The sequence below is a fragment of the Syngnathoides biaculeatus genome, chromosome 5, assembly GCF_019802595.1.
Source record: "Syngnathoides biaculeatus isolate LvHL_M chromosome 5, ASM1980259v1, whole genome shotgun sequence".
NCBI classification, from domain to species: domain Eukaryota; kingdom Metazoa; phylum Chordata; class Actinopteri; order Syngnathiformes; family Syngnathidae; genus Syngnathoides; species Syngnathoides biaculeatus.
The window spans coordinates 16110196-16122448 of NC_084644.1; the positions used below are offsets into that span (position 1 = coordinate 16110196).

Consider the following 12253-nt stretch of genomic DNA (forward strand, 5'->3'; position numbering starts at 1 on the left):
AAATTCAAATGACAAACAATTTAAAATAAAAATAGAGGCAACCACAGGCTGAACGGTATGCTTACGTTACATGACACAACTGAGAACGTGCCTGGTATGTTAACGTAACATTAAGTTATTCCGATAACTATAGCATAAATAAAAACCATCTGTGTCACTCCAAATACCCGGTAACTAAAATCCAATCAAATCTTTATCCTTGGTGTCACTTTTCATAAACTCCACTAACTCCGGAGGTAGAAGATGCGGCGCTTCTTTTTCTACGTTGCTTAAGTCAGACTCATCGTCAGTTGCAGTTACCACTAGCCTATTCCAGCCTTTCTGAATTCTGACAGGATGGTTTTGCTTGTCACAGAAGCCCATACTTTGTCGAGCTATTCAATGGCTTTCCCGGAAAGTTGCATGGCGGATTCACCCGGAAGCTGTGCTCTCCATCAGTCATCCACTCCTCCCACAGCAAGAATTGGGAACCGATAGCTCGCAAGCCATACCTGCCTCTTTTGGTGGTTGCATATGGCTCGCGGAGCACTCATAATGACATACTGTACATGTGATTTCTGTCGTGGGGGCAACGCAAATGACGCAGAGGTTTGTCTTAGTCGGGTTCCCCTAGTTTGGGGCGGCAGGCATCGCAAATGACGCAGAGACAGCGTGTCCTAGTAGGGTTGCCGTAGTCCACAGGCTTTGGGTCGAATGCCGATCGTGTTGGAACAACTACGTAATTACGGAAACGCTTTTGACAAAGGTCGCTCAAAGAAAAGAATATGAATACCACGGAAGTTTTCAACAAGAATGGACAGCCTTTGTGGAGAAAGAGGGATATGCTGTGTGCTTAAATTCACAGATGGGGAGTATGCCAAAGCATTCATCCTCGATATTGCCAATAACTATTTTGGGGCTTCTGAACCCCCTCGGACTACTTCAAGAGCATTGCAGGTACCCAGCTGGACCCACTGCTGTTTGCATACCGAGCTAACACGTCTGTCAACATGGGTCTGCACTTCATACTTGACTTACTAGACAGCAAGGGAACCTATGCGAGGATCCTGTTAGTGGACGTCAGCTCTGCTATCAACAGCATCATCGCTGAAGTCCTCTTTTCCAAGCTTCTGCAGCTCAGCGTCTCATCTGCCATCTCCCAGTGGATCTACAACTTCCTGATGAACAGGACACAGGAGGTGAGGCTGGGGGACACCACCTCATCCACGCGCACTATCAGCACTGGGGAACCCCACGGTTGTATCCTATCCCCGCGGCTCTTCTTGCTCTACACCAATGACTGCACCTCCAGCCACCTGGCTGTCAAACTCCTGTAGTTCACAGATGAAACCACACCCATCAGGCTCATCAAAGACAGCGATGAGTCTGCGTATCGACAGGAAGTGGAGAGGTTGGAGTTTTGTTATGGCCAACACAACTTGGAGATGAACACCCTAAAGACTGTGGGCTTCAGGAGGCATCCTTCAAAACAACTGCCCCTCACGCTGTCCAACTGTCTGTTTTGTGGCAACTGTTGAGACATTCAAGTTCTTGGAAATTAGTCTCACAAGACCTAAATTGAGGGAAAAAAATCCACTCTATCCTCAAAAAGCCCAGCAAAGGATGTACTTCTTACGGCTTCTGGGGAACCACAGCCTGCCACAAGAGCTGCTGAGAGTTTTACACAGTGGTCATCGAATCAGTACAGGGTACCTTCATCACAGTCTGGTTTGGCACGACCACAAAAAAGGACAAACTCCAACTGCAACAGACAATCAAAACCGCTACACGGATTGTTGGCACCACACTACCCAAACTTGAGGACTTGCATGCTACCCAAACTAGGACAGGAGCAGGCAGGAATCTATGCTCCACATCCTGACCACCAGCTCTTCCAGCTCTTTCCATCAGGTAGGCGCTACCAGTCAAGACAAATCAAAACCATCAGGCATTCCAACAGCTTGTTCCTTCTTGCAATTACAGTGAAGAAAATAAGTATTTGAACACCCTGCTATATTGTAAGTTTTCCCACTTAGAAATCATGAAAGGGTCTGAAATTTTCAACGTAGGTGCATGTCCACAATGAGAGAGATAATCAGAAAAGAAAAATCCAGAAATCACAATGTATGATTTTTTTAACGATTTATTTGTGTGATACAGCTGCAAATAAGTATTTGAACACCTGAGAAAACCAATGTTAATAATACTTGGTACAGTAGCCTTTGTTTACAACTACAGAGGTCAAACGTTTCCTGTAGTTGTTCACCAGGTTTGCACACACTGCAGGAGGGATTTTGGCCCACTCCTCCACAGGGATCTTCTCTAGATCAAATAGGTTTCTGGGCTGTTGCTGAGAAACACGAAGTTTTAGCTCCCTCCAAACATTTTCTATTGGGTCTGGACAATGGCTAGGCCACGCCAAAACCTTGATATCCTTCTTACGGAGACACTCCTTGATTTTCCTGGCTGTGTACTTCGGGTCATTGTCATGTTGAAACACCCAGCCACGACCCATCTTCAATCCTCTGACTGAGGGAGAGAGGTTGTTCCCCAAAATCTCACAATATATGGCCTCTCCTTAATACACTGCAGTCGTCCTGTCCCATGTGCAGAAAAACACCCCAAAGCATGATGCTACCACCCCCATGCTTCACAGTAGGGATGGCGTTCGAGGGATGGATTTCATGATTCGTCTTCCTCCAAACACGGTTAGTGGAATTATGACCGAAAAGTTCCATTTTGGTCTCATCAGGCCACAAAACCTTTTCCCATAACTCCTCTGTATCATCCAAGTGGTCATTGGCAAACTTAGGACGGGCCTGGACACCCTCCGTGCCATGCATAATTTCAAACCATGACATCTTAGTGTATTACCAACAGTCACATTGGAAATGGTGGTCCCAGCTCTTTTCAGGTCATTGACCAAGTCCTGTTTTGTAGTCCTGGACTAATCCCTCACCTTTCTAAGGATCATTGAGACCCCACTAGGGGATATCTTGCATGGGGCTCCACTCTGATTGTGATTGACCATCATGTTTAGCTTCTTCCATTTACTAATGATTGGTCCAACAGTGGACCTTTTTTCACCAAGCTGCTTGGCAATTTCTCCGTAGCCCTTTCCAGCCGTGTGGAGTTGCACAATTTTGTCTCTGGTGTCTTTGGACAGTTCTTTGGTCTTGGCCATGTTACAAGTTTGAGTCTTACTGATTGTATGGAGTGGACAGGTGTCTTTATGCAGCTAACGACCTCACACAGATGCATCTGATTCAGGATAATACATGGAGTGGAGGTGGACTTTTAAAGGCGGACTAACGTGTCTTTGAGGGAATTCTAGCTGATAGACAGATGTTCAAATACTTATTTGCAGCTGTACCACACAAATAAATCATTGAAAAAAATCATACATTGTGATTTCTAGAGTTTTGTTTTTAGATTATCTCTCTCACAGTGGACATGCACCTACGATGAAAATTTCAGAGCCCTTGATGATTTCTATGTGAGAGAACTTGTAATATAGCAGGGTGCTCAAATACTTATTTTCTTCACTGTAAATTATCAATTCTTGAACAGCTAACTTATACCATAATTTCTCAAAAACAATGCAAACTTTTTTCCAAAAATATTTTCAAAAAGTTAATAGAGCGCATTATATTTAGGTATGGATGAAAAATAAAAAATACAATCACATTGTATTGATATATACAGGTACATAGAGTGGTAAAAAATGTATACATTTCGATATGATATTCGATGTCTTATGTTACACATTTATATATATCACGGTAATGTGCGCCCCCAACCTGAGCTCTCTTACGTTCTGCGGGGAGTTTCGGATTTTACGATTATTAACGTAGTATGCTTCTTGCTACTGCACCAAAGATCAGAAACGACTGCCCGTGAGTTTGTTTTAACTTAAACTAAGACAAAAAATGTCGACTACAATCACTAGTTGTGCAGCCACTTTTAAAAGAAATGTGTCATCGCTGACACGAGGAACCCGGAAGCAGCGCGGCAATCTAACACAACGAGAGCTCAATTGCTTCAGGTTGTTATCATAACAACATGACCTCAAACTACGTAGTAAAGGCATAGTGAGTTTAAAAAAAAAAAAAAAAAAAAAAAAACGGGAAAGCGCACACAATTGAAATGCTCGCTTCTTTTTTTTAATGTGCCCATTACGCTCGTTTCTATGTAGTTTGAGCTCACGTTGTTTTGATAGCCACTAAACGTCGTAGGAAAGCTGCTACAGATTGTCGCTGAATGGAGGGCGAGAGGGTGCGCTGCTGAACTAAAACTCTTGGGATTCAAAACACATTTCCTCACAAACACCATGGCACAGAGGATGACATGCTATGGGAGCTGGGGGATGTTCATGATGCAATGCAGGAGGCACCAGAAGTGGACCAAGTCATAAATGATGAGTTTAACAGTGATGCACCAAAGGTAGCGATGATGGATATTTTTCAGATTGGAGATGAGTTAGATATTTCTTGGCCAAGTATGTGTAATTTAGAGTATAAACTGCACCACGCACAAACGTTTTATGCACAAATATTTAATGCAAAGAAATTGGGGACCACACAAAGCACGGCTCCTTAACCCCCTATGATGATCAGAAACAATGGATTTAGGTTTCCTTGCCTGAGTAATGGACACCAGGGCCCCATTTGGAGACAGGCCTGGAGTTAGGGGTCGAAGGTGAGTGACTGTTGTTTGTGTCGATGCACCAAACAACATTTGAGTGTACCCACCCTTATTGGAGTCCTTAGAAGAAGCGCTGGAGAGCGCTCCTTCTGGGGACTCCATCGTTCTGCTTGGAGGATTTCAATGCTCACGTGGGGAATGACACTAAGACCTGGAAGGGTGTGATTGGAAAATCCAAATCTAAGACCATGGTCCTATGTTGGAAAAGGGTGGCGTGCCCTCTCCAAGTCAGGTATGAAATCCTGCTTCAAGTAGTTCAGTAGTAGTTCAAGTCCAGTCTATCTTATTCACGACTGAGGGAAGAATGGAGCACGAGATCAACAGGCAGATCAGTGCAACGTCTGCAGTGATGCGGAATTTGTATCGATCAGTTGTGGTAAAGACAGAGCTAAGTCGAAAGGTGAAGGTCTCAATTTACCAGTCGATCTACATTCATACCCTCACCTACAGTCACGAGCTGTGGGTTGTGACCGAAAGAACAAGATCCCAGATACAAGCTGCCAAAATGAGTTTCCACTGCAGGGTGTCCGGATTCTCCCTTAGAGATAGGGTGAGAAGCTCGGTCATGTTGGAGGGGCGCAATGGCGAGCCGCTGCTCCTCCGCATTGAGAGGAGCCAAATGAGGTGGCAGGGACACCTTATTTGAATGCATCCCGGACGCCTCCCTGCTGAGGTGTTCTGGGCACATCCCACCTGAAGGAGACACTGGGGACGACCCAGGACACACTGGAGAGACAACGTCTCTTGGCTGGCCTGGGAATGCCTCAGGATGCCCCCAGAAGAGCTGGATGAGTGGCTTTGGAAAGGGAAGTCTGGGTATCCCTGCTTGAGCAACTGCCTGATTTGACCAGGAAAAGCAGTAGAAGATGAATGGACTTATGGATGCATGGATGTTTCTGAGTGATATTAAAATTGATTTGATTTGAAACTTGTGTGTGATAAGACATGCAAAAAAATTAAATAAATCACGAAGGGGCTGAATACTTTTTAACGGCAGTCTACATACTTGGCCAATAAAGAAGATTCTGATTGTTACAATGAGTGACTTCTTCCATCTAATTTTATTAGCTAATTCCCGCTACCCTAAACACCAACTTTATATCTAGTGGCATTTAAAATAATATCAGCCAAATGTGAATAACCAGATTAATCCACGTTTTCAGTATATTTTTTATTGCTCCATGTCAACCAAATTACCAGTAGTTGCAGTAGATTTTCAGAAAACCAACAAAACCCAACATTCATGATATACGCACTTTTAAAGCTGTGCAATTGGGCAATTTGTTGAAAGGGGTGTCTTCAAAAAATAGCAGTGTGGCATTCAATCAGTGAAAATGGGTCGTTCAACATTGTTCAGAATAACAGCTTACTTTGATTAAAAAACTTTGGAGAGGGGAAACCTTATAAAGAGGTGCAAAAAATAAAAGCTGTTCACCTAAAATGATCTCTAATGCTTTAAAATATAGATTAAAATCAGAGACAACCATCAAAATGGATCACAGAATAACCAGAATGACAAAGGCTCAGCCAATGATCAGCTCTAGGATGACCAAAGACAGTCTGGAATTACCTATAAGTACTGTGACAGTGAGAAGATGTCTGTGTGAAGCTAATCTATTTACAAGAATCCCCTGCAAAGTCCCTATGTTGGAAAAATAGACTTGCAGAAGAGGCTACAATTTACCAAATAACATTAACTGGCCTAAAGGGAAATGGAGGAATATTTTTTGGACTGATGAGAGTAAAATTGTTCTTTTTGGGTCCAGGGGCCACAGACGGTGTGTGAGACGACCCCCAAACTCTGAATTCAAGCCAGAGTACACAGTGAAGACAGTGAAGCATGGTGGTACAAGTGTCATGATCTGGGCATGTTTCTCCTATTATGGCGTTGGGCCTATTTATTGCACACAAGGGATCATTAATCGGTTCGCATGTCAAAATACTTGAGGTCATGTTTCCTTATGCTGGGCATGCCCTTCAAATGGGTCTTTCAACAAGACAATGACACGAGACACACTCGTAAATATGGAAAGTCTTGGTTCCAAATCAACAAAGTTAATACCATGGAGTGGCCAGCCCAATCCCCGGACCTTAATCAAATCGAGAACTTGTGGGATCACATCAACAGTGCCGTTTCTGAATGAAAACCAAGAAGTGTAAATGAATTGTGGAATGTTGTAAGAAATCTTGGAGTGGAATAACAGCTGAAAGGTGCCACAAGTTGGTTGACTCCATGGCAAAAAGATGTGAAGAAATTATAAAAAAAAAAAAACCTGTCGTCATACAACTAAATATTAGTATAGTGATTCAAAGGATTGGTAAATCCTAGAAACAAAAAAGTTTGTACAAACTGGTTTTGAGTTTGTAAAGTCAATGACAGACAATTTTTAAAAACAACCCTTTCAACAAATTGCACAGCGTTCACAATGTGTATATCATGAATGCTGGGTCTTTCTTTTTTTTGAGAATCTACTGCAAATACTCGTAACTTGGTTAACATGTAGCAATAAAAATACAGGGTTCCCTCGCTACTTCTCGCTTGACTTCTTGCAGCTTCAGTGCGTCGTGAGTTTTTAATTAAAAAAAAAAAAAGATTCAGATCTAAGTAAATGTGTGTACTGTTGTAATCTTAGTCTCAAATATGTTGTTGTTGTTGTCCTTTCTGCTTGTCCCTTTCGGGGTCGCCACAGCGTATCATCTCAGATGAACGCATATATATGTTTGGCACAATTTTTACGCCGGATGCCCTTCCTGACGCAACCCTTCTCGGGAAGTGGAGGCCCCAGTGGGATACGAACCCACAACCCCTGGTTTACCAAACCAGTGCTCTAACCACTGAGCTACGGGGTCTCAAATATGTAAAGTATAAATACTCATCACTCTGGTACCCAGATACACATAGACTTTCACATTTCACGGAGGGTTCTGGTCCCCATTAACCATGAAAAATGAGGGATTAGTAAAACTGAAAACATGGATTAATCCGTTTAGTCACACTGGAACGCTATTATTTTGAACAGTACTGGACATGACAAACAGTAGTACCAGCTAGCAATTTACTTGGGCACATCATTTATAACTATCTGCAACTGGGGTCTCGACAGTATTTGAGGAAATGACAGCATTTTGAAACAATGCAATTCAAGCATCAGAATAGGTAGGTCACTTACAGGATCAGTACACATGGCTCTGAGGTGTGAGGCAAGGGCTAGAAAGGCCAGAACATTGAACAGTGATCCATTGACAATGCTGTACGTCCGATTCTTAGAGGGCAGCAGCATTACAAACACCACCACAAACTCTGCATACAAAACCAGCAGCCAGGTGATGATGGCACAAATGATGCCACAGGCATCCTTGATGAACCACATGGCAGAGGCCGACGAGGACGTGATGACGTCTTTGGAAATAGGGATGTGTTGTTCTGGCTGTAAGAAACTGCTTCCTGCCCAAGCTTGCCCACGGCCATGCTCCACGTCCCTGCATCTGTGCACTGGGCTCTTCATGCTTCATCAATTCTAGAAATCGCCTGCTGCTGGTTCCACTGTCCCTTTTGGCGCCAGTCCTTTTCAACGCATTCTGGGAAGGAGCAAGAGGGTCACAGCTTGAGTCATTTGCTGTAGAGAGCGAGAGAGAGGCACTTATTTCTTTGATTGGTGTGTGGGGGTTTTGAACATTCTCTGACCAATGTGATCAATAGTTGGAGATATTCTAGAGCATTTTTTTTCCTCAAAGTATGCCCATTTGGTTGACGTCAAACGATGAGTGAGGATACTGAGGTTGTAGTACACCTCTTTATTAAAAAATTGTTTCAACAGTTTGTTACACTAGTTTTTAACTTCCACACTTGTGAATGTGTTGGCCGACTCTCTGAAAGAAAAGGAAGGAACCCGAGCTGGTGTGTGAGGTCGACAAGTCCCGACTATGCCACCGCACATGGCTTTGGCTCTGGTACCAGTCCACTTGAGAGGAGTTGGACTTTCTTCCACTCTTTAATTGCCCATGGTGAGAGATGCCAAGCAGATGTGGCTATACTTATAGGTCCCCAGCTCGGCACCGACATTGCCGTTCACCCCTGTGGAAGAGAGGGTGGCCTCCCTCAGCCTTCGGATAGGGAGATGGCTCTTGACTGTTTGTGCCTATGCACCAAACCACAGTTCAGAGTACCCACCCTTTTTGGAATCTTTCGAGGGGGTGCTGGACAGCGTATCCACTGGGGACTCTATCGCTCTGCTGGGGGACTTAAATGCTTATGTGGACAATGACAGTGAGACCTGGAAGGGTGTGATTGGGAGCAACAGTGTGGTAAAAAAGGAACTAAGCATAAAGGTGAGTCTCTGAATATATCAGTCAATCTACCTTCCGACCATCACCTATGGTCACGAGAGTGAGTTGTGAACAAAATAAAATCCTGGATACAAGCTGCTAAAATTAGTTTTCTCTGCAGGCTGTCCAGGGTCTCACTTAGGGAAAGGGTGAGAAGCTCAGTCACCTAGGAGGGGCTCAGATAAGCTCCTCTACAATGAGAAGAGAAAGATAAGGTGGCACGGGAATCTGATTAGGATGCCTCCTGGATGCCTAATCAGTGAAGTATAGTGTACTGGGCACATCCCACCAGGAGGAGAGCATGGGGACGACTCAGCACATGCTGAAGAGACTATATTTCCCAGCCGGCCTCAGAATGCCTTGGGATCCCTCCGGACAAGCTGCATAAAGTGGCCGGGGAGCTAGCTATTGTCCCAGCACTTCGACCACAGGTAAGCAAGTGGTACAAAATGGATGGATGAATCATGCAAATGTTAAAAATATTAACCAAGGAGACCTGCTCTTTCTTCTTCTCTGAAATAAAGAAAGTACTGTTTTGACTGTAATGTGATTCTGTGTACATTTTAGTTTTGTTCTTCATGAAGTTTCATAATCAGTATAAATTGTGATTTTACTGTGTAGACTCAATTACCAGTGGAAGTAATACATGGAACACATACATGACAGTTGTATGCACTTTTTTTGTTTATTTGTTTTTCTAATGCAGCGGTAGTGGTAAATGGGAATAGTTGTTACAAAGGGGCAGGTTTGGCACTTCTGTAAAGTGGTTTAGCTTTGGCGCCAGAAAGTCTTGGTCTACCGTAAATCCTACAAACTGGCAAAATGGCAACTAGCTGTTGGAAGGATTATAGTCTGGGTGCTGGTCACTGTTGACATACCCTTAAAAAAGGCACAATCTCCACCAACCAGCTCAGAAGGTCCAGCACTATTTACGTACCAGTTGGACTCTTACCTCTACTTGCATTCCTGTATATGAGGGATTTGGTCCTCTATGTGTGGAATGCAACAAACTTCATAACTGAGGGTAAATAGCATTTCCCCTTGAGGGATCATAAGATTATCTATCCATCAATTGTCTGAGCCACAGAGTTGCAGGAGTGCTGGAGCCTATCTCAACTAACTAAAAGCGGACTTCATCCTGAACTGGTCGTTAGTCAGTCGGAGGGCTCATAATCACTGCCTGGGAACTGAACCCACACAGCCTGCACCAAAGTCAGATGAGTGTACTACTACACCACCAGTGACATAAGTGTAACTATTTTTAATTAACTTAAAATAGAACCGCCTGTCTTTTGTAAACTGAAGTCTTCAAAATGATGAATGGATCTGTGGATTATAAAAAAAAAAAAAGTCTTAAAGTTTCTTTCTGGCCATACCACACGAGTACACTCGGTAAAACATGCATTTTCGAATTGGATACTGCCCTTCACCTGCAATTATACAACATATGAGGTTACGACAAGGTGAAACCGCACTTTAGTTTTAACACATGAACATAAAATCCATATTAATATGCAACGTAAGTAATACCAGGTGCCACTTATACGTACAAATAATGTCAAGACGAACTGTAAAAATATCTTTCAAATGCTTGTTGTTGAGCGATTTCCAGTCCCCTTCAAAGAGTTCAGCCTAATGTTGCTACATCTCAGCTAATAACAGATATCTTGGGGAAGGCAGTGATACAGACACAAAGAAACACCAAATCCTGTGCAGCAAAATAACCGACTCCGATATTAGCTCGGATGGATTGACGTTTTTGTTAAACTGATAACGAGCGAGTGTACTTACATATTATTTCGCAATTTTGTTTCAGTTATGTTGGCTTCAATATACAAGTGACAGGCGCCCTGGAATATCTAATATTCTCATACTCCATTGGTTTATTTAATTTTACTTTTTTTTTCTTAATCTGAAGTGCAAACACGTCTTGCGCATTCCCAGTTTGTTGCTAACACTGGTATCTTAACCGGCTGCCTTGTTGCGATTTCTTCTTCTTTGGTGTTTGATGGCAGTTCGGCAAAACATTGAAACTGCATACTACCGCCCCATCGCTACTAGAGTGTAAAACAGTAATGAATAGGTTTCCAATGACGTCACCACAGTCCTTAGACCAATCTTTTAAATGAATAATGGAAAAAAACTTCACGCTTCACCTATCACCTGTGTTCTCTGACCTCTATGACACACAACATGGCGTAATTGTAAACCCATCCATTGTCTGTGACTATCCATCCATCCATTTTCTGAGCCACTTATCCTCACGAGGGTCACGGGAGTGCCAATCGCAGCTGTCATTGGGTAGGAGGCAGGGTACACCCTGAACTGGTTGCCATTCAATCGCAGGGCACATGAAGACAAACAACAGTCGCACTCACAATCACACCTACGGGCTATTTAGAGTCTCTAATTAATGCATGTTCTTGGGATTTGGGAAGAAACCGGAGTTAAGTGCTCTGAGAAAACCCACACAGGCACAGGGAGAACATACAAACTCCACACAGATGGAGGCGGGATTGAACCCAGGACCTCAGAACTGTGAGGCCAAGTCTTTACCAGCTGATTCACCGTGCCGCCTACATCAAATATGAATAATATATTAATCTTGATGATATGTTGATTAGTGAATGGACTGCACTTCTATCGCGCTTTATCGACTTCATCACAGTTCCCAAAGCCCTTTACGAAGTCTAAAAGGTTACATGTACCTCTATAAAATGTTCCCTCTAATTTTTCATAATTCTAAGCACACAGCCAAGCTCCCTGAGCACACCAAGGACCACTGTGAGCAACATCAGAAATGCTCACTGTGGCCACACACACGTATCACTGGAATCATAGAAAGTTTCATGGCTTATTAAAAGAATCAAATTAAAATAATTAGTTACTCTTTTCAGCTCCAAGACATTTTTAGCAAGGTGTTCCTTTAAAATAACCCCAACTCCATTTCTCTTCTCATCTACTCCATGGTAAAATAATTTAAACCCTGCTCCTAAACTTCTAGCCTTACTCCCTTTCTACTTGCTCTCTTGGATGCACAATATATCAACCTTTCTCCTAATCATTATGTCAACTAACTCCTGAGCTTTTCCTGTCATTGTCCCAACATTCAAAGTCCCAACACACAGTTGTTGGGTCTGTGCATGCCTCTTCTTCTTCTGCCGACTAAGCCATAAATTATCTAGTCAAAATAGAATTTAATGGTTAACATCCATAAATAAAACATCTTTATAAATGTCACTAG

The 12253-nt window shown here is 43.0% G+C and overlaps 1 protein-coding gene across 4 annotated transcripts in view; it reads right to left on the minus strand.

The window, feature by feature from the left end:
- LOC133501445 (palmitoyltransferase ZDHHC3-like) overlaps positions 1–11075 on the minus strand; it is a 45125-nt gene extending 34050 nt beyond the window's left edge. For 2 of the 4 annotated variants that reach the window (XM_061821216.1, XM_061821220.1), the window contains exons 1-2: positions 10801–11072; positions 7854–8262 (exon numbers count right to left, since the gene is read on the minus strand). In XM_061821216.1, the coding sequence (XP_061677200.1) occupies positions 7854–8189 (336 nt within the window). In that variant the 5' untranslated portion in view covers positions 8190–8262; positions 10801–11072. Of the gene's footprint in view, positions 1–7853; positions 8301–10800 lie in introns of all 4 variants that reach the window. The other 2 variants (XM_061821217.1, XM_061821219.1) reach the window with 2 other exon arrangements.
- Between the last annotated feature and the right edge of the window lie 1178 nt (positions 11076–12253).